Source organism: Tiliqua scincoides, chromosome 1, assembly GCF_035046505.1.
Source record: "Tiliqua scincoides isolate rTilSci1 chromosome 1, rTilSci1.hap2, whole genome shotgun sequence".
NCBI lineage: Eukaryota > Metazoa > Chordata > Lepidosauria > Squamata > Scincidae > Tiliqua > Tiliqua scincoides.
This window is the reverse complement of record NC_089821.1, coordinates 196,612,563-196,640,282: the sequence shown is the minus strand read 5'-3', so window position 1 is coordinate 196,640,282 and position 27,720 is coordinate 196,612,563. Positions and strand designations below refer to the sequence as shown.

Here is a 27,720-nt window from a genome sequence, read left to right as displayed (position 1 = left end):
TGGAGGTCATGTGTAAGTACGTTTCAGCACATGCCGCAAAAACATAAATCATCTCCCTTTGACTCTCCCCTCAGTGCTAAGACAAACTGAAGAGTGGCAGCAAACACATAATGAAACCAGATCTCTGATTCCTGTTGTCTTGGACCAGCTTGAAGAGTACAACACCAGGCTGACAGACTTGCAGGAGGCCCTGGACAAAGCTGCTGGCTTCATCAGGCAAACAGAAGATAAAAATCAGCAAAGCACTGCCAAGCTCAGTGACCATGAGGTACCAGGCAACAAATGAGGTCGTCCCAACCTCAGGCGTGCAGCTCCTCGGCTGCCCGGGTGGGAAGTCTCGGGACTGGAGGACATCATCCTGGAGAGGAGGGAAACAATCCCCTAGGGGGGATCCCTTCTCCAGGGGATGGGCCCGTATCCGAGCGCACTTGGGATACTCCTCGGCGGGAGGGGGGTCGGGGGCTTCTTGTAGTGGGGGATTCGATTATTAGAAACATAGAGAGGGGGGTTTGCGACGGATGTGAGGACCGCATGGTGACTTGCCTGCCTGGTGCGAAGGTTGCGGACATCACTTCTCGTCTAGACAGGCTGGTAGACAGTGCTGGGGGAGAGGTAGCGGCTGTGGTGCATGTCGGCACCAACGACGTGGGCAAGTGTAGCTGGGAGGTCCTGGAGGCCAAATTTAGGCTTTTAGGCAGGAAGCTGAAAGCCAGGACCTCAAAGGTAGCGTTCTCTGAAGTGCTACCTGTTCCACGCGCAGGGCCAGCTAGGCAGGCGGAGATCAGGGGTCTCAATGCGTGGATGAGACGGTGGTGTAGGGAGGAGGGGTTTAGATTCGTTAGGCACTGGGGAACGTTTTGGGACAAGCGGGGCCTGTACAAGAGGGACGGGCTCCATTTGAACCAGAATGGAACCAGACTGCTGGCGCATAACATTAAAAAGGTGGCAGAGCAGCTTTTAAACTGATCCCTGGGGGAAGGCCGACAGGAGCCGAGGGGCATCCAGTTCGGGACTCCTCATCCCTATGGGATGAGGATGGGGAGGTTAGAGAACAACAAGACAAAGGCAGGGTAGGAGAAGAAATTGGGAAAGGTAGGGTGATGGGATGTGATAGACGGTTTGGCACAATGAGAGGATGCGGGGACAAAGGAGCGAATAAGCAGCCCATCCTGGGGCATTCCGTGTATAAATGCTTTTATGCGAATGCCCGAAGTCTACAAGCAAAGGTGGGAGAACTGGAATGTCTGGTGACAAGGGAAAATATTGACATAGTGGGCATAACGGAAACCTGGTGGAATGCGGAGAATCAGTGGGATACCGCAATCCCGGGCTATAAACTCTACAGGAGGGACAGGCAGGGGCGTGTTGGAGGTGGGGTGGCCCTTTATGTTAAGGAAGGGATAGAATCCAGCAAAGTAGAGATTGAAGGTGGGTCCGACTCCACCGTAGAATCTCTGTGGGTTAAATTACCAGGCTTGTGCAGCGATGTAATACTGGGGGCGTGCTATCGTCCTCCAGACCAGAAATCTGATGGGGACCTTGAAATGAGGAAACAGATCAGGGAGGTGACAAGGAGGGACAGGGTTGTAATCATGGGGGACTTCAATTATCCTCATATTGACTGGGTCAATTTGTGTTCTGGTCACGATAAGGAAACCAGATTTCTTGACGTGCTAAATGACTGTGGCTTAGAGCAGCTAGTCACGGAGCCCACCAGAGGACAGGTGACTCTGGATTTAATATTGTGCGGTACGCAGGACCTGGTTAGAGATGTAAATGTTACTGAGCCATTGGGGAACAGTGATCATGCTGCGATCCGTTTTGACGTGCACGTTGGGGGAAGAATACCAGGCAAATCTCTAACAAAAACCCTTGATTTCCGACGGGCAGACTTCCCTCAAATGAGGAGGCTGGTTAGAAGGAGGTTGAAAGGGAGGGTAAAAAGAGTCCAGTCTCTCCAGAGTGCATGGAGGCTGCTTAAAACAACAGTAATAGAGGCCCAGCAGAGGTGTATACCGCAAAGAAAGAAGGGTTCCACTAAATCCAGGAGGGTGCCCGCATGGCTAACCAGCCAAGTTAGAGAGGCTGTGAAGGGCAAGGAAGCTTCCTTCCGTAAATGGAAGTCTTGCCCTAATGAGGAGAATAAAAAGGAACATAAACTGTGGCAAAAGAAATGTAAGAAGGTGATAGGGGAGGCCAAGCGAGACTATGAGGAACGCATGGCCAGCAACATTAAGGGGAATAATAAAAGCTTCTTCAAATATGTTAGAAGCAGGAAACCTGCCAGAGAAGCAGTTGGCCCTCTGGATGGTGAGGGAGGGAAAGGGGAGATAAAAGGAGACTTAGAGATGGCAGAGAAATTAAATGAGTTCTTTGCATCTGTCTTCACGGCAGAAGACCATGGGCAGATACCGCTACCCGAACGGCCCCTCCTAACCGAGGAGTTAAGTCAGATAGAGGTTAAAAGAGAAGATGTTTCAGACCTCATTGATAAATTAAAGATCAATAAGTCACCGGGCCCTGATGGCATCCACCCAAGGGTTATTAAGGAATTGAAGAATGAAGTTGCAGATCTCTTGACTAAGGTATGCAACTTGTCCCTCAAAACGGCCACGGTACCAGAAGATTGGAGGATAGCAAATGTCATGCCTATTTTTAAAAAGGGAAAGAGGGGGGACCCGGGAAACTATAGGCCGGTCAGCCTAACATCCATACCGGGTAAGATGGTGGAATGCCTTATCAAAGATAGGATCTCAAAACACATAGACGAACAGACCTTGCTGAGGGAGAGTCAGCATGGCTTCTGTAAGGGTAAGTCTTGCCTCACAAACCTTATAGAATTCTTTGAAAAGGTCAACAGGCATGTGGATGCGGGAAAACCCGTGGACATTATATATCTGGACTTTCAGAAGGCGTTTGACACGGTCCCTCACCAAAGGCTACTGAAAAAACTCCACAGTCAGGGAATTAGAGGACAGGTCTTCTCGTGGATTGAGAACTGGTTGGAGGCCAGGAAGCAGAGAGTGGGTGTCAATGGGCAATTTTCACAATGGAGAGAGGTGAAAAGCGGTGTGCCCCAAGGATCTGTCCTGGGACCGGTGCTTTTCAACCTCTTCATAAATGACCTGGAGACAGGGTTGAGCAGTGAAGTGGCTAAGTTTGCAGACGACACCAAACTTTTCCGAGTGGTAAAGACCAGAAGTGATTGTGAGGAGCTCCAGAAGGATCTCTCCAGACTGGCAGAATGGGCAGCAAAATGGCAGATGCGCTTCAATGTCAGTAAGTGTAAAGTCATGCACATTGGGGCAAAAAATCAAAACTTTAGATATAGGCTGATGGGTTCTGAGCTGTCTGTGACAGATCAGGAGAGAGATCTTGGGGTGGTGGTGGACAGGTCGATGAAAGTGTCGACCCAATGTGCGGTGGCAGTGAAGAAGGCCAATTCTATGCTTGGGATCATTAGGAAGGGTATTGAGAACAAAACGGTTAGTATTATAATGCCGTTGTACAAATCGATGGTAAGGCCACACCTGGAGTATTGTGTCCAGTTCTGGTCGCCGCATCTCAAAAAAGACATAGTGGAAATGGAAAAGGTGCAAAAGAGAGCGACTAAGATGATTACGGGGCTGGGACACTTTCCTTATGAGGAAAGGCTACGGCGTTTGGGCCTCTTCAGCCTAGAAAAGAGACGCTTGAGGGGGGACATGATTGAGACATACAAAATTATGCAGGGGATGGACAGAGTGGATAGGGAGATGCTCTTTACACTCTCACATAATACCAGAACCAGGAGACATCCACTAAAATTGAGTGTTGGGCGGATTAGGACAGACAAAAGAAAATATTTCTTTACTCAGCGTGTGGTCGGTCGTGGAACTCCTTGCCACAGGATGTGGTGCTGGCGTCTAGCCTAGACGCCTTTAAAAGGGGATTGGACGAGTTTCTGGAGGAAAAATCCATTATGGGGTACAAGCCATGATGTGTATGCGCAACCTCCTGATTTTAGGAATGGGTTAAGTCAGAATGCCAGATGTAGGGGAGGGCACCAGGATGAGGTCTCTTGTTATCTGGTGTGCTCCCTGGGGCATTTGGTGGGCCGCTGTGAGATACAGGAAGCTGGACTAGATGGGCCTATGGCCTGATCCAGTGGGGCTGTTCTTATGTTCTTATATGTTCTTAAATGTACTGTGAATCTGCAAGCAACATTTTTTCCTCCAATAAAGCACAGTGGGAAAGATTTGATAGTTTAAAAAAATCTGGGCTTTCTGGAACTATAGTATCTGCAGCTAATGTGGCAGTAACAGAATGTGAGGTACAGAACAGGTATCTTTTTCTCCTCGAACCTAAATGCAATTAGCCAAATCCAAAGCTCTGTGGAACAGGGACTGCCAAGCAGGAGATTCCAATTATGAATAAGAGGAAGGGCCAATATTTAAATCAAGGATTTTGGATCATTGCAATAAAGTTACTTACACTGCAATGACAAAACCTACAAATCCTTGCATTTCCATTAGACAGATGTTTCCGCCCTGCTCACCTAACCATGCTGTGGCTCAAATAGATCTTTTTTATTGATCTTCCCATATGTATAAAGAGCATGTGCCTGTGGATAAGTGATTTTCTTCCAACATTTTAAAATCAAACTGCACCCTGCAAAAATGTTTAAATTTTCCAGCTTTAACCCATTTCTGCCCAACCCACAGGTGTACACATTTGATCCCTGTTGTGTATGTGCAACACTGGGCAGAAATGCCTTAATTTAATATAAGGGCCAGTGATATTTGAAATAGTTTTTGCCTCTGAATGTCTCTGCTTAAGACTGTAACAGTAGCAACCTGCTTCACTGTATTTCTGCTGTGTCTTTTCACAAGCAGGTAAGGCTAGAGCTGGCCCCTGAGAGACTGCTTCTACCTTTAAAAGTTGAGAGGAAAAAAGGGATTTCACCAAGTGCTGCTTTTCCATCACAGTGCTGAGTTAATCTGCACCTGGTGTCATATTCCCTTTCAATAGCTCCTAAAGGTATTGACCTTCTCAGGTTCTGCACCTGGCAACTGGAGCCATCTCTGAACTGCAGAAGAACTTCCATTTAGTGCAGATTAGTTTCAAAGCAACAAAATTTCTGAGCGAGGTATGTCACCTGTGCATGCACCCTGTGCAGATTTTCTGAGAATGAGCTGTCTCTGCCTGTAATTTCTGTACCCCATACCCTGTTAAACAGACTAGCAAACATACACACGGAGAGCGCGAGAGATGGGCAGAGACAGGCTAATTTTCTGACAGTCCATTGTCACGTTTAAACCTGCTTTTCTACATGTCAGACTTGTTTTTGGAGTTTGTCTAAGAGAGGTTTATCATTTCACATTCCATTCCAGAAAGTTATGTGTCATGCTCATACAGAGCAAGGGATTATTTGATGTGTGAAAACTTAAGTGCCCAGCAATGGCCCATGTTTTGTCCTCTAACCATTGCCCCATAAGCTACTTCCTGACCACTCTCTTCAAAAGATGGGGATAAAGTACTGCACCATCCAGCCTTTAGAAACTTCTTCCCTTCACCTTTCACATTTCATTCTGTGTAGCAGTTGAGTGACAAAAGCTCTGCAATGCATTTATCAGCCTCGGTATGGGTCAAGGCAACCAGTACAATAATCCCCAAGGACAGTATTCTGAAAACTTTCAACATTTCTGAGAGCTGATTTATTGTTTTCCACAGAAGCAACAAGAAATATTGGAGGCACAAATTAACAATGTCAACAGCACTCTGCTGAAGGCTGGAGAGACTTTAAACATCCCACACCAAATCAATGTGGAAATGAGTGAAGCAATGAAGGTAAGATCTCTTGTGAAGTGTACTTTCCCTGCTGGCCTTAAACCACTACACAACACAGCACCAAAGTTTTAAAATGATGATTAGCACTAATTAGTTTCCCTCTTAATCCAGGTTTGCTAACTAAATTCAAATCCTGATTATGAGATTATCCTAGTTAGCACTAAACACTGTGAATGCCAGTTCCAATATAACACTTAGCCAGGGTTAAAGCTGACAGAGGAAGGCACATTGAAAAGGGGAGGACAGGGAGAGTGTGATTCCATGGCACACTCCCAATTCTGTAGTCCTGATCAAGTGATATCCAGCTTTTTGGGAAGACGTGAACCCTTTAAAGCAAATGACGGAGCCCGATACAGAATTTTCTGTTAGGCCAGCCCGTATTGAAGGCCTAAGAACTCAATGTGAACAGAATTAAAAATAGACTAAACCTGTTATTTACTGTATTAAAACCTTCTTTATAAATAGTTCTTTCCTGGATATCATAGACACTGTGTGGTATTTCAATTAATTCAACAAAGTCCTTATCCTCCTGGGCCAAGTAAAATCTGCCACTTCAGATTGCAAGTAGGGATTTTCAGAATTGCAGTGTTCTTCCATACCATCCCGAAAACATCCCTGTACCTAGACAACAAGTCTGTCAGTAAGGAGTCTAGTGAAAACTTTTCACTGATGTGCTAGTATTCTATGTGCAGAAAGTGTTTTTCAATGGAGAAACGCCCAGCCTTGTGAGCCCCTATCTGAAATGCTATATTGTAGACTTGTGTTTATCACCCCAGAGGTGATGATGTTTATCATCCCTAAGCTGAAAGATCTCCAAGCATTTTCAGCACTTCCTTTAGCCTTGTTTTGAAATAATACTATCAGCGTGACAAATATTTCCTCTTTTGTTATTTTTTTTTTCATTTATTCCTCTTGTTTGTTCAGAACGCAGAAGGATACTATGCAGAAATAGATGGAGCTAAACTGCAGCTTCAGGAGAAACTGGCCAACCTTTCCAGATTTGATGATGATTTGATTCAAAGGGCCATGGAGTATGCAGAGGAGCTTCATGTTCTTGCTGGTGAACTGGACAGGTAAATGTTAATTTCACTGGACTGAGTATGAACATATGAACTGTTGGTCCATCTAGCCCAGTCTTCGCTACTATGGCAACAGCTTTCCTAGAACTTTCCTGTCACCTGCTGTCTGCTTCTTTTCAGCCAGAACCTTCCAGGGATTCAATCTGGGGCCTTCTGCATGCAAAACATGTGCATCACCACTGAGCTATGGAGTCACAAAGCATGGGCGCAATCAAGACAGTATTATATATTTTTGAACCACACTGATTTCACAGACACAGAATTCAGCATGTGGTTAACTGTTTGAAATCAGTGGACTTGGAAGTACTTCACATTGGCTAGAACATGCCCAATGGTGATTAAAAAAATATATAGTGTGAGCGGCAAACAATATATCACAATCATTATTGCATTCATATTTGGTCATGTGGTATATAAGTGATTCTTTAATCCAGTGGTTCTCACACATTTAGCACTGGGACCCACTTTTTAGAATGAGAATCTGTCAGGACTCACCGGAAGTGATGTCATGACCAGAAGTGACATCATTAACCAGAACAATTTTTAACAATCCTAGGCTGCAATCCTACCCACACTTGCCCAGGAGTAAGTCCCATTTACTATCATTGTTAAAAGAATATTCATAGTAATCTGTTAAACATACAGGTCTGTAGTCTATAAAAAGTACATTTCCCCAAATGCTGTCACATACCGTGGAAGCATCAAGTCTAATATATTCAAAATAAAATATTGAAATGAATGGGGATCCACCTGAAATTGGCTCGTGACCCACAGCCGACCCACAGTTTAAGAAACGCTGTTTTAATCCATTAATATTTGGTCATGTGGTATCTAAGAGCCCAATTCTGAGCTCTGTGCACCAGCTTACCGCCTGTGTGCGCTGACGCTGTCCGGCACTGGGCTAGCACCAGGCGGGTGCCTGGCCCCCTCCGTTCAGCAGTTGCATGGACCTCCGAGCAATGGAGAGAAAAGTGGGGGCATGGGGGGAGGCGGGGAGGAGGTGTTCTGGGGTGGTGGGTGGAGCGTGAGGAGGAGGAGGCAGCGTGTCGGGCACACAGGAAGTGAGGAGAGGGCGGGGAGAGGTGTGCCTGGGGAGGGAGGGAGGTGGGAGCCCTGGGAGCTCAGGATTGGGTTCTAAGTAATCCTTTGGGTTGGGACCCACTTGGTGGGTCGTGAGTCAATTTCAGGTGGTCCCCCATTCATTTCAGTAGGTATCATTTTAATATATCAGACTTGATGCTACCATGGTATATGACTGAATTTGGGGAAATGTTACAGATCTGTGCATTTAATAGACCATTATATATATGCTTTCAACCATAACTGCCAATGGGGCTTGCTCCCAGGTAAGTGTGGATAGGATTGCAGCCTTTGGGATGTTTGGGGAATTTTTTTTAAACAGATCAGCAACTTCTTGGAAGGGTTCTTCTTTATTTTAAATGCATTTTTAAATTTATACTTAATATAAACTTTTAATTTCCTTCCTTAATTAATTGATTTGAATTTGCAATATGGGGGTGTTCAAAATTTCCCTGCTTGATGATGTCACTTCTGGCCATGACATCACTTCCAGGTTAGTGACATAAATTCTGGTGGGTCCTGGCAGATGGTCCCAGCGCTAAAAAGTTTGAGAACCACTGCTTTACAACAATCACAAAAGGTAGATATTATTATGCCTGTACTATAGAGAGTGAGGGACAAAGGTTGAAAGATTGGCTTGCCTTAGGACATCAAGGCTGCAATCTTTTGCACATTTATCTGGGAGTAAGCACCATTGAACTCAATGGAATTTATTTCATGAGAAGGCATGTTTTTATGCATTAGATTTAGGATGTGTCCACACTAACCTTTATTAATTGGGAGGTTGCACAGTCAGTCTTTGTGATCCATACTGCAGCTGGTTTTCACACTGGCTTCCAGCTGATCTACAGCTGACCTGTGAGAATTGTACTATGGCATTAGTACAATATAGGCCCAAATCCTAACCAAATTTTCAGAACTGGCATAGCTGTGCTAATAGGATGTGTGCTGCATCCTGCAGTTGGATGGCACTCACAGAACCCTCCTCAAAGCAAGGGAATGTTTGTTCCCTTCCCTGGGAGCAGCATTGCCCTTATGCCGGTGCTAGAAAGTGGGTTAGGATTGCACCCATAGTGTACTAAATCTGGTGCAATTGCTGTCCCAGGCTGTACACAACTGCATGTCTATCTCAATCATCTGATTCAGCTCTGGCAAATACATAACTATATTAAAATAGTATGTAAATAATTCTATTTATGTTTTTTTCTTCCTCTGTCACAGGACCTTACATGGGGTTGATACAAATGGCTTAGTGCAAAAAGCATTAAATGCTTCCAACGTTCATGAAAATATAATTAACTATATTAATGAAGCCAATCAAATGTCAGTCTTGGCATTAAACACTACAGAGCGAGTCAATGATGTAAGTAACAACATTACATACCTGAACTCATACTCTGTGATTCTTGTGTCCTCTGTATGGGGCAAAATGTGCAGCGATTTTTGAAAATCCCTTTATGTGAAAAAAGAACTATCAAATTTTCCCAAGGTTGGCAAGATGCTCTTGACCAAATTCCATTGTGCTATATGGTCTATAAGTAATGCAGATACAGCTCTAGAAGCAAAGATAATATCTACTGTAAGCCAGAATGTTCCTGCTGCACTTAGGCTGCAATCCTTTCCACACTTACTGGGGAGTAAGTCCCATTGACTGTAATGGCATTTACTTCTGAGAAGATATGCTTGGGCTTGGGCTCTCAGTTTCAATGAACCTTGCACAAGATAACTTCTCACTGGATTGTTTCAGTTCCAAAATACTGGAACTGGAAACCAGGCTTCCAAAGTTCCATGTAGAACAACAGAGGATCTAATTCAGCAGTTTTCAACTGGTGTGTGAGGCAGCCTCAGGTGTGTCGCGGGGCCAGAAGCAGCTGCTTTGACCCTCACATGGCAGCTGAAGAAAAAGGAGCAGCCATGGTTGCTTTGTATCACCTATTGCTGAGCAAGAGGAAGGCTGCAACCCGATCCTCATTAACCTAGGACAGGGGTGCTCAAACTTTCAACTTTAGGGATGCTGGACCTTTAACAAGTGTATAGAAGAGAGAATTTCAGCAGGTGCAACTTGTCATCCCACAGATGACAAGCTGCACCTGCTGAAATTCTCTCTTCTATACACTTGTTAAAGGTCCAGCATCCCTAAAGTTGAAAGTTTGAGCACCCCTGACCTAGGAGTAAGCCCAGTTGACTGTAATAGGGCTTACTTCTGAGTAGACACGCCTAGACCATTGTTGCCTCCTCTGCATGCTGATTGGGTAGCCAGAGAAGCCTGGAGGAGGTCCGGGAGGGTGGAGTGAGTGAGGAGGCAGGAAGCGAGTGAGTCTGCTGAGGCCACCAGCCTAAGAATTGGCTGACTAAAAGAGTCCTGGTGCCACAGTTTGCCTGCAACTGCCCAAAGCAACCCTCCCTGCCTTACCTTTTGCCTTTCAGAGGAAGGGCACTGGGCCACAATACTATCCACACTTACCTGGGAGTAAGCCCCATTGACTATACTGGGGCTTACTTCTGAGTAGACATGCCTAGGGTGGGGCTTTTGGTCGACTTCTTTTTTCTCAAATACAGGAGCAGGCAATTGGCACTACTCTCTCCCCACCCCTCTCCCTCCCACAGGCACATTCCCTCCCAATCTCATAATTGCAGTTAGCACCTCTCTTACTGTCCTTCCAAAGGTCCAGAATCACTTGCCTCACTTTCTCTCTTCCCCCCCCCCATTCCAGCTGAATCCTGCAGTTGTTTCACTCATGCCTCTTCATTGCCTCTCATCCCACATCTCTCCACTATGTGCTCAATCTGACCTCTCTTTGCCAGCACTTTCTGGCATAACACTTTAATAACATCTGATCACCCTACTTGAGAACATTTTTCCTCCTTTCCAGAATCACATATACTTTCCTTGCCAAGCTTCTTGTGAGTTTCTTTGTCACATAATGATTTAATTGTATTAATTATATTAATTAAAAATTAACTGTAATGTAGTAATTTAATGTAAGTAAAAAATTGGTAGTGTGCCTTGACAATTTTAGTGCCTTTGCCGTGAGCTGAAAAAGGTTGAAAATGGCTGATCTAATTGTTGTGATCAGGGCTGGCCGAAGACCTCTTAGTACCTGAGGCAGAATGCCAAATGATGCTCACCCTTACCTGGTGAAGTGCCAGCCTCTGCTCTCCTTCCACTCCTTGGACTGTAAAAGGAAGAAAGGGGATGGAGTAATAGTGTGGAGGCAAAGGAGTAGGAGGGAGAGAAGCAGTAGAGGCAAGAGGACAAATGCCCTCTTTTGGCAAGAGGTGGATGTCTTCCCTACCATTCTGCTGCTTGAGATGACCACCTAGTTAGCCTCATAGACCAACCCTGGCTGTTATACCTGACAAGAGCTTAAGTACCAGAGCTAAGCCATAGACAGGTGTTGTGTCAGGGTGAAACAGAGGGATCAAACCAAAGAACAAGACCAAAACCAAAAAAGTCCATCATTGCCTCTAGGATGTCCTACTCTGAAAAGAAAGCTTCCAGAGCCCTTCCTCTGAAGAATTCCAGTGGCCAGCTTGAGTAGGCAAAGTCATTCCAGAACATGGGGACTTCTGCTGCCTTGAGAGTTGTTCCATTCTGTAGGTGGCTTACTGCAAGGAGCAGCTGTGCACTGAGTCATGGGTCCCCTGCTTTATCCACCACCGTTGTCCCTGAGCAGTATATCTGTTTCTCAGGTCCTAAACAAAACACACAGTACAAGTTATGTGAAAGGCTGTGCTCTAAAACAATTGTTCAGTTCACTGGAGGCAATATATTTCAGCTACTGTCTCTGGTACATTTTTGTTTGGGAATTGTTTCCTGACTTTTACTGCAACCATTCTATCATTTCTACTTGCTGTGAAAAGTACAGTAACTATGCTTCAAAGTTCAATGGGCGCTGCCGTGTGCAGTGCAGTGCAAATGCAGTGGTACTCTCTCACTTGATATTAATAGATGACTCCTTCCACACAGAGAAATTGTGCACACACCTACTGCATATATCCAGGTCTCCTTGATTGAGTTGATTTTCTTACAGCCCAATCCTATGCATGTCTACTCAGAAGTAAGTTCCATTGAGTCCAATGGGACTTACTCCCAGGTAAGTGTGTACAGGATTGCAGCCTCGTAGAAGCAACAACGTGCCTAGTTTTATAAAGTCTTATTCTAACTATCTCTCTGCAATGAACATGTAGGCTGTTGGTGGGATTGACACTCAGATCACTTACCATAAAGAGGAAAGCGAAAGGCTCTTCAATCAAGCCAAAGAACAGCAACAGACGGCAGATGCTAGTAAATATACTCTTTTCTCCTGGTTCAGACATTTCCTTGGAATTCTAACGATGCTAGTATGGCAAGGAAATATCGCAAGAAAGAAAAATGTTGGCATGACAGAATTGATCAGTATATCTCTTTGACACTTCTGCAGTTTTAAAGCTTGAGTATTCCAAGCCCAACAGAAGCTGGTCTAATGAACACACATTAGATAAACATTATCTGCTTCTTAATCTTTCTTTTCTGAAACCAACATTGTGACAAAATGTCTATTCTATTACTAAGCCATGTATAAGATTTACAGGGTGTTGGTACTCCTTTTACTGCAATTTAAAACCCTAGGAATTATGGCTTTTAACCTATCAAAAGAAGACCTCTATGCAGGCACTCTGTGTGGTTTTGATACTTGTCATGTAAATGTATTGGCACCTCCCAAGTTGATGCCCTACACCAAATTCTTTGAAAGAGAAGATTCTTCAGGAGAATAGAAAAGCAGCTGCCACATTCCCTTGGGAAGAGCAGTTGGCTGTTATCCAGGAGACAACAGACTCAATTCAGACTCACTGAAACTTCAGTTAGTATATACTGATATTCAATATGTTCCCATTTAACAAGGTAAGAAAGGAAAGGTTAGACATATGGGGTTGAATCCAAGCAACCATGAGCGAAGGAAGCTCACAGAAAGGGATTTTTTTCACCCTGTTTTCCCATTGAGGTTCCCAACTGTGTAATTTCCCAACTTAAATTACATAAGTTCCAAAAAGCAACTTCTGGGGGTGAGGCATTCCGGGGGGGGGGGGGAGGCCGGCAAAAGATGATATGAGTGCTGCAGGGGAGAAAGGAATCTGCCCAAATCAGGCAGAGGCCATTTGTGAGGTGAGGTGAAGTGAAGCACCATTCAGAAAAGTTGTCTCCAACTGACTTTCGGCATCGCCTCCCTCACCAGCAGCCCTGCCTGTCATCTTATTCCTGAACAATTGCTATCCTGGCCCATGTGGAAAATTAGCATCATCATATTAAGGCTCACACTAGAATGGAAAGTGTCCTGTGCAGACTCACAGCATACTTCTGCAACTATAGCTCTGCAGCGATGTCCCTGAGCTGTGTTAAGGAGTGTCATGTCATCATGAGTGTCTGGAGGGCTTTTAAACATCACTTCCGGTTTTCATCAGAAACCGGAAGTGATGTTTCACAGCTCTCCGGAAGCCTCAGAAGGCTTTTGGAGGGCTAGAGGATGCCACACAAGGCCTCCCCGGCCCTCAGAAGGGCTCTGAAGGGCGATGATGCAGTGGCGGGGGCATGGGCAGCTGTGCCACCCTCACGGGCATGCCCAGGAATGTCAGTGTTACTGAAGGTACCACTAGTGGTAGAGCTAAGGCATCAGGCACTGGGGGGAAAAAGTTTTAACCCACCCGTACAACAAAATCTGGAAGTAATTGCAGTGACAATACTTCTGGGTTATGGTGCGCTCAGAACCATTGTGCACATCTCTGACTGGCCTACTAACACTTTATTGGTTCATACTAAAACCTCATTGGTTCCATGCTGTATCATAATAGCATGTTATTGGCTCTTGGAACAATCAGTCATTGGTTGGTTTTGAGTTAAGAAAATCTACTTTTTGTTACAAAAGGCAGTTATGTTTTCCTTTTCTGGTTATTTGGCTATAACTTTTGTTAGGATACAGGTAATTCAATGTGGTTTGTTTCATAGCATTTTGCATTACCTATCAAATGATATACAACATCATGGTATTATTCATAAATTCCACAGTTTTGGACATTAGTGTCACCTTTGGTCATTAGTATCCAGGGCAATACGCCACTGGCTACCACAATCCCCAGGAGAGGTTTTTGGGGGCTGCAGTGGGAGAGGAAGACAGTTCCTTTTCATGAGCTTCCTTTCACTTGTGCTAGTTTGGATCCGACCCATGGTGGAATGTCTCTTTGATCTATGAACACCAAGATTAGATATCCTCTTCTTTAAGTCACACATGGTTCTAAAATTGTTTCTTACATTTTACTGCCTCTGCTTTACAGATGATTTAGCCATCACAGACATGGGTCGGCGTGTTAATGGAACTCTTGCCAGGAAGAATAATTTCAGAGCTCGTTTGATGAAAGTCATTACCAAAATCCAGATGTCAAAGCAAGGTCAGGAGATAAATACAGAAAACTTTAATCTTGTGAAACTGATTAAAGAAGAAATTTATACTAGATATTCCCCTAGTGACTATATCAGGGAGGATTCCTATCAAATCCTACCAGACTCATTTTTTTTTAATGTTGGACTGAGTATCTGCCTTTAGGGTGGGTTATTTCTTTTTATCTTCCTGTAAAAAGTAACATTTTATTTTTATCTTTTTTTAAAATTAATACGTGCAAACATGAGTGATCATAGGAATCATGCAAGGCTGCATGTGACTATTTTTCTGGTTCCCCACATATCCAATTTTTGGCAGTAAATTGTTAACATGGGGTTGAAGCTTGCTTTCAGTGCCATGGAGGCATACCCCTGTCCTCTTGCCTCACACAAAATGAGGCTTTAGTGGCACCATACTGTGCACTTTTGTTGTGTGTATCTTTCGGGTTTCTGCATGCTGTAGTAAATAGCGCAATTCAAATGCACATCACTACACCTCATGCGGCATTCTAAGCACGTGTTTCATACCTGAATGTTTCTTACCTGATTTTACTGAATTCAGTTCTGTTCCTGCCATTGCCATGGAGAGAGCAAGGTGGGGAGGACCTGTGTGTGCAAACAGAATCCTGGCCAAATCTGTGCCTTGCTAAAGAGCAATCCTATGTACAAGTATACTTGGGAATAAGCTCTATGGAGCACAGTGTGATTGTTTTCAAGTAAGCACACACAGGATCAGACTGCTATTTTCTAAGGTGCACTTTTCCAAGCCAATTTACAGTATTTCTATTATTTCCTTATATCATTTTGTCTCTCATTATAGTAGATCTAATTCCTTTATACTATCTATTAAAATCCATTTCTGTTTGTTTTACAGACAATGCAAAACAACGTTTGAACCAATTGAAAGTCATTACTGATGAAGTTCTAAATACTGCTGCAGCAGTAACCCAAACTACTGGCCCAATGGCTGAGAATGTGACCAAGTGGTCCCAAGATCTGAAGAATGTTGAACCGGCAAAAGTGGCTTATGAGCGTGCCACAGTTGCAACTGGGGATACAGGTAAAGTGATGACTAAATGCTAAATCATTGGGACTCAGAGTTACCTAAAGCTACTATAATATTTACCTACCACCAGTTCTTTATCCGAAAAATATTTGATTGTGCAGGTGCCAGATGAAAGATAAATGATTTGCCAGGTTACAAAGTATGCTTCTATTCAAGTCATAATCTCAGAATCTACTCAGAAATTTATGGCCTTGTTCACAGGTAAATAGGCATAAGATCACAGCCTAAGAGTGAAACATGATTTTTAAGATGCTATTTGTCCTTGTGTGTATATGTCTGTGTTTCAGAAAATAGTACTTGCCAGTTTTGGGGAGGGGAGGGGAATCCAGTCTGGGACCCCAGAAGAGGAGGGGAAAACACCTCCTCCTCCCACAATCCCAGTCTGGATCAGCAGTCCTCAGAGAGCTGCTTTTTTTTCTTTTTTAACGCCAAAGTAAATGTAGTCATGTCTAGATCAACCTATTATGTTACCTGGAATCGCACGAATTTTGCAACCCTGGTAAATTTTTCATGATTTCATGTAGGTATTTTATTGCTAATTTTATTACTGTAGATACTCATCTATAGTACATAAAATTTTTGCCAAGTAATCAAGCTCAAATTATCACTTCACCTTATGTCCAGGTCTATCAGAGGGCAGAGCCTTTCAACTCTGAAAAGTTTTGTTTCTTTCTCAAGCAGCAGGCAGGCACCGCTCATTAGAAGCAATGCAGAGATCATTTGTTTCTACAGCAACTTCACTAGGAAATTCCAGCCAAAGTTAACCTTTTATTCTCCTTTCCTTTTTGCAAATGCTGCTGCAGCCTGGTTCTGCTTTGCAAATACTTGCAAAGCACGTCTGTTTTTTTCAACACAAGGATGGGATCCTCCTTTCCTTTTGAAACAAAGTTCCAGGCTACAATTCAGTGCACCATTATTTAAGAATAACACCCATGGAAAGTAATGAGTCTACTGCTGAGTAAAAAGGGTTGCAAATATCTCATCTCTCTGTGGTGAATTGAATTGCACACTCTCAGTTATGTGTTATGGGTTGTATGTTGTATGTAGAGCTTCTGGCTTAATACACCAGACACCTTAAAGGTGGATTTGATTCATGGATCTCCTGCAGGGGTTCCCAACCTTTTTCACTTGCATATCCCTTGGCAGCCCATTTGTACCCTTCATATTAGCAAAATGTTTGTAATAATACAAGCCCTCATCTCCTCTCTATGAAAACCCAGACCATCACATACTTTCTCTTTTTATCCGTTTGAAGAACAGAAGATTTTGCCTTTGCACTGCTTTGCACCAGAAGTGTCCTGCGAAATTCTGGGTGATTGATCACTTTCCATATTATGTTTCAGCTTTTTTATTGTGCTAGTTTTCAATCATTGGTTCATACATGAATTGATGACCAAAAACTAGCTATTGGTGGGGCTTTCACAGCCAACTAGCTACCTCCCTTCCTGCCTTGCAAGGCATTCTGGAGCACGACCTGCCTTTTTCTGCCATTATTCCAGTCTTCTTCAAGTACCCCTAAAGGTCCTGTTGAGTGTCCCTGGGAGTACATGAACCCCAGGTTGGGAACCACTGTTTTACTGGTATGTTGTTTACAGTGCACTTACTCTGATAGTGTTTACAAAAAGGTGGTGAAGACCAGAATTTAAAAAGAATAAAAATATATCTTATGATCTTTTACTATGTTTTTAATAAATTAGAGACTACAGTTCTTAGGTAACAATTACTGGTAGGTTGTTTTTCAGGATCTGGCCTCAGGTAAAATCAGACAAAACTATAGTCAGACACCCCCCTAAGTTTAACCCTCGACTTATCTGAGGGTCATAGAAAATTCCATGGTTGTTGGCTCAATTCCTGCCCTCAACTTATCTGTGGGAGCGACTTATGGGTGAGGGCCTGTTGTGTGTTGTTTCGTAGTTTTATATTGAGTCCCCAAGGGCCCTGTTGGGTAGAATGGTAACTATACATTTGTACAAATATATACATTGTTGTTATAATGGCAAAGTTTTTAAGATAAATGTAAAATAGATGAGCCAAAATAAACATCCCTTCCCTGCAGAATACAAGTATTGTCTTGCTAATATATGTTTGTGTTTTGAGGCATGTATTTGGCAACATTTAATTTGTAACAAATTACTTCTTGGTCTGTAAAATTGATGACAAGCAGCCTCCTCTCCCTCTTGCTTTCTTGTCAATTATAGTAAAGAGTCTCACAGAAGTTGTCCCACAGTTGATAGATAAGCTGCGTTCAGTGGAACAGAAGTGGCCAGCAAACAACGTTTCAGCCAGCATTCAAAGGATCAGGGAGCTCATTGCCCAGACAAGAAGTGTCGCAAACAAGGTAAAGATGCCAGAAGGCATGTTGTAATAAGTAGTCTTACAGCTCAATCCTAACTCTCCATGTGGCGATGGTGCCATTGTGGCACTCGCTGTATCCCATGGAGGGGTTTCAGCCTCCAAAGGTCTCCTCGGGGTAAGGGAACATTTGTTATTCTATAGCTCTATAGCTGGCACAAGTCTGCATGGACCTGGATCAGGGACTGAGGCCAGAAGTAAGTTAGGATTCAGCAGACTCTGCTGATGCCAAATCGGCCCTGTCACCACCCCATTCCATCTACCACCACCCTTTTCCATCAACCCCCACCTCCAGCACACACTTACCTGTGCTGGCAGGTGTCTGGAGTCCACTGGTGCCCAGAGCTAGCTGCTCAGCACTTGGGGTAGCAGCCAGGTTGCACTGTCTGGCATGTCAGCTTTTGCAGCAGCTGGAAAGTGCCTTATGCTGCCAGAACGCTCATTCCAGCAATGCTAGGAGCTGACAGGATTGGGCCATTCATGCAACCTCTCAAAAACCCCATTTGGTTCAGAACTCTTTCCTGATCTTATGTCCTCTAAATTGGATGAACTTGACCATTTGCAGTTGTTGACATTGGAATTGAAACGATTGGCACAAATGTTAGAGTGTTGTCCTGAGGTTAAGTTTGACAAGACAGTGGTTGTAACCCCCTCTGTGAAATTTCTGAACCAAAAGACAAATAGATTATATAAGTCCCCTTTTATCTTTATGTAAAAAAAAAAATTAAGATATCATGCTGGGCAAATTTTTCACATATGTTCATTGCTGCCATTGAAAACAATCCATTTTTATTTAAAAATTTATATCCTGCCACAGAGCCATCAGGATTGCTTTCAACACATAAAAACTTGTTATTTATGTTTTTATAGTAACACATGTCATAGTTTATTAATTATTTCAGATACTTTTACCACCCTACCTCTGAAGACGTTTGTAAAAATGAATGAATGATGTATTATACATCCAACATTTTCAAGTCAACTTTTTAGTCAACGAGACTTTTGATAATTTGTTTAACCCAACTTGAGAAAAGTTGAACACAAATTATATTACATTTTTCTAGGTTATTTGTATTCGTCTTTTACATTTGATGGTAGCCCTGTCAACGTACCATCCACCAAGCCATATGCAGCTCATGGGCAGCCCAGATCCTAAAGGTGGTGGTGCTGCCAGGTGCAGCAGTGCCAAAGCAGCTACTCCTGCATACTGCAGCCCTGCAGCAGCCACCAGAGGTCTCCTTGGGGAAAGCCCAAAGCCCCACAGTGGACCTTTTAAGTCTGCACCAGCTATTTTGTATGTATTAAGACATACAAAATTATGCATGGGAAGGATAAAGTGGATAGAGAGATGCTCTTTACACTCTCACATAACACCAGAACCAGGGGACATCCACTAAAATTGAGTGTTGGGAGGGTTAGGACAGACAAAAGAAAATATTTCTTTACTCAGCGTGTGGTTGGTCTGTGGAACTCCTTGCCACAGGATGTGGTGCTGGCGTCTAGCCTAGACGCCTTTAAAAAGGGATTGGACAAGTTTCTGGAGGAAAAATCCATTACGGGGTACAAGCCATGATGTGTATGCGCAACCTCCTGATTTTAGAAATGGGCTCTGTCGGAAGGCCAGATGCAAGGGATGGCACTAGGATGAGGTCTCTTGTTATCTGGTGTGCTCCTTGGGGCATTTGGTGGGCCGCTGTGAGATACAGGAAGCTGGACTAGATTGGCCTCTGGCCTGATCCAGTGGGGCTGTTCTTATGACTCCATTTTGAGCCCCATCCCCCTCTTGCCCCGGTTCCTCCCTTTTTCCCCCTGCCCCGTTCTGCCCACTACCCATCCCCACCCAATACTACTTACCACTGGCCAACACTGCTGGAGCACCGACCGGCCTTCCAAGCAGCACTGAGGCTCAGTGCCAGCAGCTACTTTTCTACGGGTGCCACAGATGTGCCTCATAGCACGTTTGTGATACCCAGACCAGCACTGCAACTGCTTAGGACTGGGCCCCTATTATGTATGTTGCACTCATCTTCCATTTTTCACAGTCCAAAGAAGGGAGCAAAAACAGGAATTTGTTTACTGGTCACTATACATGGCTTGTGGACTGCATTCAGCTCAGTGGATTACCGGTTGTGCAGACCTGATCCTTTATAGAAGAACTTTACCTCCACAAAGTGACATAGACTGCGAAGTATTACTGTCACCTAGCATCTCTGCACATTACTCCTAATCTATGTCTCCAAGCTTAAACATAACATCTAAATTTATACATTCCAGGTTCAAGTATCAATATCATTTGAAGGTCAGACAGCTGTTGAAGTCAATCCGCAAACAAACTTGGAAGACTTGAAGGCTTTCACATCTTTGAGTTTGTATATAATGCTTCACAATCAAAAACAGACAGCACCTCAAGATAACTTTATTCTGTATCTAGGAAGCAAAAACGTAAGAGAATAGTTCACTGAACTGTGTTCACAGAAATGTCACTGAAGGGAATATTGGTTGTCTTGTAAATGGCAGAGTTTATGGTTTTGTGCCTCCCCCTCTCCCCCCAAATGACATGGCTCTGTTTACAAAATGAGGATTTCGAAAGGAGGAAACTAGTGATTTTCAAACATTTTATGATTGTAGTTAGAGCCATGTAGTTATTTGATTTTTTTCTATAAACTGCTTTGTGAACTTTTTTGTTGAAAAGCGGTATATAAATACTGTTGTTAATAGTAGTAGTAGTAGTAGTAGTAGTAGTAGTAGTACCGGTAGTAGTTTCTCTTAACCGTCACTCTCTTAATTGTTCTCTTGTTTCTATTCTGTTTGCCTCTGTTCTGCTGTTTTACACTGTTTAAATGGTTGATGCTGTAGAAGACCACTTATTTTTCCCCTGATCCACTGTCTTCCTTAACAAACCTGGAGTCTTCCTTGCTACAGGCAGAAGAGAAAAGTAGACAAAGATTCAGGAAAGGGATGATGGAGAGTAGTCATGGCTGGCTTTCCTATTTCATCAGGAAAAGAAAGTTTCTCCAAGTAGCATATATAATTATTTTGAGCAGAAAAACTGTGACTTTTGTGTAGAGCAATATTGTCACACTGTAGGAATAAGACCTCTAGCTGTGTGGGTCTAAGTCCTGCCCAGCATATAACAAAAAAAGCCCTGCTGCTGCAATCAGAGCTATAATGCTGTGCCCTTTGGTTTCTAGTCTGGAACTTGTGAGATTTGTTTTGGAATTTATTCCAGTGGAATTTATATTTTAACTCTCAGAGATACAGAAATACAAAGATATAGAAATAACCTTGTAAATGTGTGGGCACTGTGGCCAAAAGGCTAAATAACCAGACGGTGTTTGAGTCTCATCTGTGTCCATCTTTCTTAATATATAAGGCTTTTATATATATCCTTAATATATATATTTATATAAATATTTATATATATTTATATAAATATATATATTTATATATATCCTTAATATATATTATATATATCCTTATATATATCCTTAAAATATCCTTAATATATAAGGCTTTTATATATATATATATATATATATATAGCGTATAGTTGTCATTCATTGTTGAGTCAATTTATCTTCGACCGTTATTATTTCTTCCAGACAAACAATTACCTGGGTCTTGCAATTAAGAATGACTACCTAGTATACACTTATAACTTGGGTGGCGGCGATGTAGAAATACCATTGGACTCCAAGCCGGTCAGCTCTTGGCCTGCCTACTTCAGCCTTGTTAAAATAGAGAGGTAAATGGATGGGGTGAAAAAAATTAAAAGAAAAAAAAGAATATGGTTAATTTGTTCATGACATTACATTGATATAAGGTGTAATTACATGATGTAAGTTATTAACAGACTGGTGAATTAGCTGTCCTACTTTATCACCAGAACCTCCTTCTGTCTGCTTAAATAATCGAAATAGGAATTCCATTATTATTAGAACAGTTTGCCTTCCTTTGTCTGTGAAAAGTTGAAAAACACTTATATGGTATTAAAATCCACTGCAAGAGGAGAAAATCAGTCATGGAAGTTGCTCTCATAATTCTATGGCTAGAATAGAATATTCTGTAGCCTCATATTATCCTAAAGCACTAGTTTTCAAGCTTTGTGGATAACTCTGGAATTCCTCAAGATCAGTGGTCTTCAACATTTTACATGGTACTTGAAAGGGGATACACGAGAGGGTACACCCCTTTACCTGGTAATGCTTTAGTCCAGAGGTCTTCAACCAGTTTCATACCTGTAAATTGCCATGACCTCACAACTTAGGCTTCATGACCCCATTGGGCTCACAGCCCCAAAGTTGAAGAATGCTGCTTAAGATCATGGGTAGATAAGTGAGAAAACCAGTAAAGTGGACTAAGTTCTTAGGAGTACTGCTTGACCACCACTACAAATTGTCTCCTGCACAATACTGTTGGATGTGTTCTATGGCACCCTCTCTGTTCACAGAAGGCTACAGGGCTTGTGTACAGACACCATGTTGAATTGAGTGTATGCTTTAGAACTGGGCAGGCACTATTTTTTTGACCTGAGGGCCACATTGAGTAATGAAAATGAAGGGCCATCATGCTTCTTTTTTTTTAAAACCATTATATCCCACTTGTCCCTTCCTAAAAAGGAAGTGTTCAAGGTGACTATCAGTTCACATAAAAATACAACATTCATGCCGTCCCCTTTTCTTTGCACCACTCATTTTTGAATTGTAGGAGACCTAGGGAAGCAAATGAGAAGATTGAATGTCTTGCTCTACTTTTTTTCTACTTCATGCATCTGATGTAAGTGGACTGTAGTCCACAAAAGCTTGTGCTACAATATGTTTGTTTGTTGTAACTGGCTGCCACAAACCCTTTTTTCCAAGCAACATTTCTGCTTAGTTTTAAAAATTCATCATTTTTTTCTAAGATTCCTCCCTTTAGCAATTCGTAGTTCAGTCCCTCCTTCCCCACAGAGCCCAGAAATCATGCACAACCTTCTTAAGCACTCATACGCACACCAGCTGTATTTCTCTGTTAAATCATGAAGTCCCCATCCCACCCCTCCTCCTTGTTCCCAGGCCATAGTATTAGTGCACACACACATGCACAATCACACACACCACTTAGCAATCTATGATCCAGTTTTCCCAACACCAAAATTTATGTTTAGTAGTTTAATGTAAGCACACACCCACCAGTGCAGAGTTCCTTCCCCAGGAGACAACACAGCCAGACTCAACACTGTCAAAGAGTTTTTGGCTAATAAGCTGGGAGCCTCATTTCTGGCTCAAGTGGGCTTGATTTGCAAGTGGATCGAGAGGAGGTGGAAAAGGGGGAGATGAAGAGAGGAGAGAGTGTCTGTGCAATGCATGATCCAGTCCATATACATGTGTTCAATTCTCTATTAAAATCTGGAGGCTTCCAAACCCACACACACTTAGTACAAGCGTTATTCATCCTTTTTTCCTAGACAGACTTCCTCCTGATCTGGATTTATGAAGCAAAGTAAACTACAACATAGAGCTCCACATTATAAGGGTCCTCTGCTAAAGATTCAAAGTTTTTAAATACAGTAATTAAAAAATCATAAAACACAAAAGTACTTTAACTTGAAAGTACTTCATAATGCAAATAGGCTTAGTTCAAGATATTTATGTGTAATGAATTTTTCATTGCGCCTTTGCCTATGAATATATGCAAATAGAAAACATGGATATTTGTTTTCTTTGTCCTTTCTATTTGAATAATAAACATTTTTTATAATGTTAAGAAAGAGGCCTCTTCGGCTTGTCATAACTTAGGGCCCCAGTATACAGGCCTGGACCCATTATTAGCATACGCATGCACCATCAGAACAGCCCCTTTTTCAGGGGAAAAACTACATTCAGAACCATAGAAAAGTTCTAGTAGACAAGTTGAGCTTAGTCTTTGTTTGACTTGAGAGGAGGGGAATAAGAACTGGTTATCTATTTCCTTTTGTTTTTGGTCATTTGGTCAAAACAGATAAAAGGCTTTTTATACATAATCAAGGTTCAAAACTTAGTCGCTCATGAAGGAGCTGCAGGGCCCAACTGGAAACATTTTTTGCAGGGCCCCAGGTTCACAGCCAAGGTCTTTAATATCTTAGATATAAACAAAATTTATTATAGACTTTATATCTCTATGGTATAATGGAAAGCAATCAAAATGTGCACTTAAAAACTGCCTGTGAGTTGATGGACCAAAGCTTATTTTATATAAATTGCATACAAGACTAGATTACCTTATTACTGGGCCCCCTTAGGCACGGAATCCAACTGGGAGCAACTGTTTCAATTGGCTTAAGCCAGCCCTGAGCTCATGGTAGTTAGCACAATGTTGGTTGGTTTGTTCTGAGATGACTCCCATTCTACAAAATGAACACTTGTTTGAGCCACATTTTATTGACTTAACACTCAAGTTAAGGGTGTGTGAGCCACATTTTATTGCTGATTCTCCTGGGCCATCCAGAGATTCTTTAAAAGGAGCTGTGGATTCTACACTATAAAAACATAGCAACAATATTATTTTACCTGAACTTGTATCTAAAATAAGATGAGTCAAAGCCCTTTACTTCCTTGAGTTCCCTTGGGGAGAAAGGTGGGGTATAAATGCTGTAAATAAATTACCTTGCCAGAGCTATTGCCTCTGTTTCAATCTCATTTTTGCCAAGGAGTGTGTTAATACATTGAAGGCTTATGTAAATTATAGAAACGATATTTGAAAAAGCCTTTGAAAAAATGGCTCCTTCTTTCAATGAACTGAAAAAGGAGAGTATGGTCTCAATCCTGTAGTTTACTTCTTCCTTTGGAAGGCTAGACACTTTTGTGATGTAAAAATAATGAATTTTAAAATAGTACATTTTCTAAAGGAATTGTTTAATCAGTCTTTCCTATTTAATAATTCATCCAAAGGCATGACTGCGGATCTTTATTTTTTAATCTCATTTTTATATCTTCTTCTCCAATAGAATTGGAAAGCATGGTAAAGTGTTTCTGACTATACCGAGTCCCAGAAGCACGGCTGAAGAAAAATTCATCAAAAAAGGAGAGGTCCCTGGTGATGATTCTCTGTTGGATTTGGAACCCCAAAATATAGTTTTCTATGTTGGGGGAGTGCCTCCAGGTTTTAAGGTAGGAAAAACTCTTCTGTTCATGCTCTTACTTTAATACAGCAAAGCTCATTTTCTCGGTTTAAGGCGAAATATCTATGAGACTGACATCTTTAAGCAGAGCAGTCTAACCTGGGAATAAACTCTGTGAATAAAATAGGTAAAAACTCTACAAATCCAAAGACTTCTTGGGGGAGGTCATGAGAGTAACACTGGCATAAATTAATTCATTTTCCAGTATAAATCTACACTATTATCAAAAGTAATTTATCCACCTGAGGAAACATATTTCTATGCAGAAATAAAGACAGTATTGTTGCTTAAAAACTGTAGTGAAGGGTAAAAACCACCATACAAAATGCAAGCCCTGCATTCCTTGCTACCTAAAATGCGATCAGCCCTGTTGTCCTGTGAAAGCAGTAATTACCCATTGGGTTGGGGAAGGAAAAAGCAAGCAGGTGAACATCAATAACCCAGAGTGCTTTTAAATATAGGTAATGTGCACACAAGGAAAACTCTCTCATGTGCTGAGACCCTCTACTGGGAATGGCATAGCAAAATGATTTGAGAGAGAATAAAGAGGGAGGTGAGGGTGAAGTCAGCCAGCTTCTAGCAGATGGCTTTTGTCACAAGATCAAACCTGCTGCTGTGCCATCAAGGTGTGGTCACCTATGGAATTTTGGTGCAGGCAAGGCTCCATCCAAGCCAACCTGATAAAGTGTGTGGAGGGGTGATTGCTCTGATCATTAAAAATATGGCTTGCCTCCTGGCCTGTGGATCTGAGGCCTCTTGCCATAGTCCTGGAACTAGCACTGCATTACTAGCCTGGACTATGTTCTTATACCCTGGCACTCAGCACCACTTACATATGTGCATACACATATGTTCTCTGAATGCCTCAAATAACAGGAAATAAAGAAATAAAAAGACTGGTCAGGCAACACCATGTAGTCTTTGGCGCTGGTGTAGTACACAGGGTAAGAGACTGAGCTGCAAAATCAGAACTTTCTTGGCTTGAATCTTGCCTCTGGCATGAACTCACAAGGTGTCCTTGGGCAAGCCACTCTAAGCCTTGGCTGCAATATGGGGTTAATAATTCCCTTATAGGCTTGTTGTAAGGATTACATCAAAAAATAATGCACTTGAAATGCTTTGTACATTTAGAAAATGCGAACCTTTGGTATCTGTGGGGGATCCATACCAGGGCCCCCCACAGATAGCAATTTCCATGGATAATGAAATCTGCAGAAGGGCCTCACAGGACCTCCTGGATGCAACCAGAAGCATCCAAAAGGTGTTCTGAGGTGTGGGGAGGCAGGCACACAACCAAAAACCAGAGTGCCTTTTGGGGCATCCAAGAGACTTTCTGAGACCTGGGGAGACCGCACCTCAGAACATTTCCTGAACATGACCAGAAGGCACTTCCAGTCACATCTGGGAGGTCCTTGATGCCCTCCAGACATGGGTTCCACACTGGCATTGAGTCAAATCTGCAAATGCCAAACCTGCCGATAAGGAGGTCCAACTGTACAAAAATTAAAAAGCACTAGTATTTATGCCAATAGGATCTTATTTCTCAGAGCAAAATGCCATTGCAAGGTAACCAATCTGGATCCGTACCATGGCAAGGGAAAGAATTAAAATGCTGTGATCTAGAGACAGGTCATGTCCAGTCCAGTTGCTGTTTTGTGTGAAATTAATAAGTTCGTTAGAGTTAAGCATATGCTTAATGTAAAATGTAAGACTGACCTTAAGTCATTGGGCTTTAATAAGGGTTGCAGCCCTAGTAACATAACCAAGGATGGAGCGTGTTGACAACACTTGAGAAAGGAATGGCCAAGTTGAGTTGAATTGTAAACTGCTTTGTGGAAGAAAGGCATTTTTGAGCGGGAATTCAAAGAAGGCAGAAGTAGCTTGACAGACAAGAAAGGGCAGCGGTTCCAGGCAGAGAGACATGCAGAAGATCACAAAGGCAAGGGGGGAACGTACAGCAAGTAAGTGCATAGGGGAATAGATAAAGCAAGAAAGAGATGATGGAAAAGACATATTCAGGGCAAAGAGGGGAGAGCGTCAAAGGATTTGCAAGTGATGTGGAAAGAGTTAGGAATTGAGAGCAAAGCCAGAGGGAAAAAGAGGTGACATCATTATAGATGTGGTAGCATAAATGGAGTTATTGCACTGGAGAGAGTAACCCAAGGTTGGCCTGGGAAACATCCACTTGCAGATGTGGTTTGGCTCACTGATAATCAAGTTTGACTTGGACAGCACTGATTTTGAATGCTGCTTCTTTTGCAGCTCCCTCCCAGCTTGGACCTGCCTGGCTTCGTTGGCTGCTTGGAGCTGGCTACACTGAATGACGACGTCATCAGTTTGTACAACTTCAAAAATATCTACAATATCTCTGAATCAGTACCTTGTGCCAGGTAGGGGGGAATTGTATGCATCATCATTCTTTTCCTGCTGCACTGCTGCAAGAAGGAGCTTTCTCTTTAACATAACCTTTCTTCCAAATGTGTGTAATGAATTGGACGGATGATGATGAGGGCATGTAATACGTATGGAAAAGAGTGGCTTTGAGTGTGTTTGGTGGAGTTTCACTCTCTTATTCTGTTTTTTAACAGGACTAGCCCTATTCTCATCCTCAGTGCCAGCCTGCGGTATATTTATGCAGACCACTACTGCAGAGCCATGATACAATAATTTTTACTGTTAACCCAAGGCAGCTAACAGTAGAAATTACTGTATCACAAAAAAAATTAATAAAATTAAAATAGAAAAGAATATTTAGCAAAATATA

At 42.6% G+C, this 27,720-nt stretch overlaps 1 protein-coding gene across 2 annotated transcripts in view; it reads left to right on the top strand.

The window, feature by feature from the left end:
• Window positions 1-27,720, top strand: part of LAMA4 (laminin subunit alpha 4) — a 107,259-nt gene that overhangs the window by 56,353 nt on the left and 23,186 nt on the right. For both annotated transcript variants that reach the window (XM_066613560.1, XM_066613568.1), the window contains 12 exons: window positions 75-268; window positions 5,713-5,829; window positions 6,754-6,902; window positions 9,210-9,351; window positions 12,180-12,276; window positions 14,298-14,411; window positions 15,275-15,460; window positions 17,665-17,804; window positions 20,093-20,260; window positions 21,421-21,563; window positions 24,783-24,945; window positions 27,219-27,346. In XM_066613560.1, coding sequence (XP_066469657.1) covers window positions 75-268; window positions 5,713-5,829; window positions 6,754-6,902; window positions 9,210-9,351; window positions 12,180-12,276; window positions 14,298-14,411; window positions 15,275-15,460; window positions 17,665-17,804; window positions 20,093-20,260; window positions 21,421-21,563; window positions 24,783-24,945; window positions 27,219-27,346 — 1,741 coding nt within the window. The remainder of the gene's footprint in view (window positions 1-74; window positions 269-5,712; window positions 5,830-6,753; window positions 6,903-9,209; window positions 9,352-12,179; window positions 12,277-14,297; window positions 14,412-15,274; window positions 15,461-17,664; window positions 17,805-20,092; window positions 20,261-21,420; window positions 21,564-24,782; window positions 24,946-27,218; window positions 27,347-27,720) is intronic.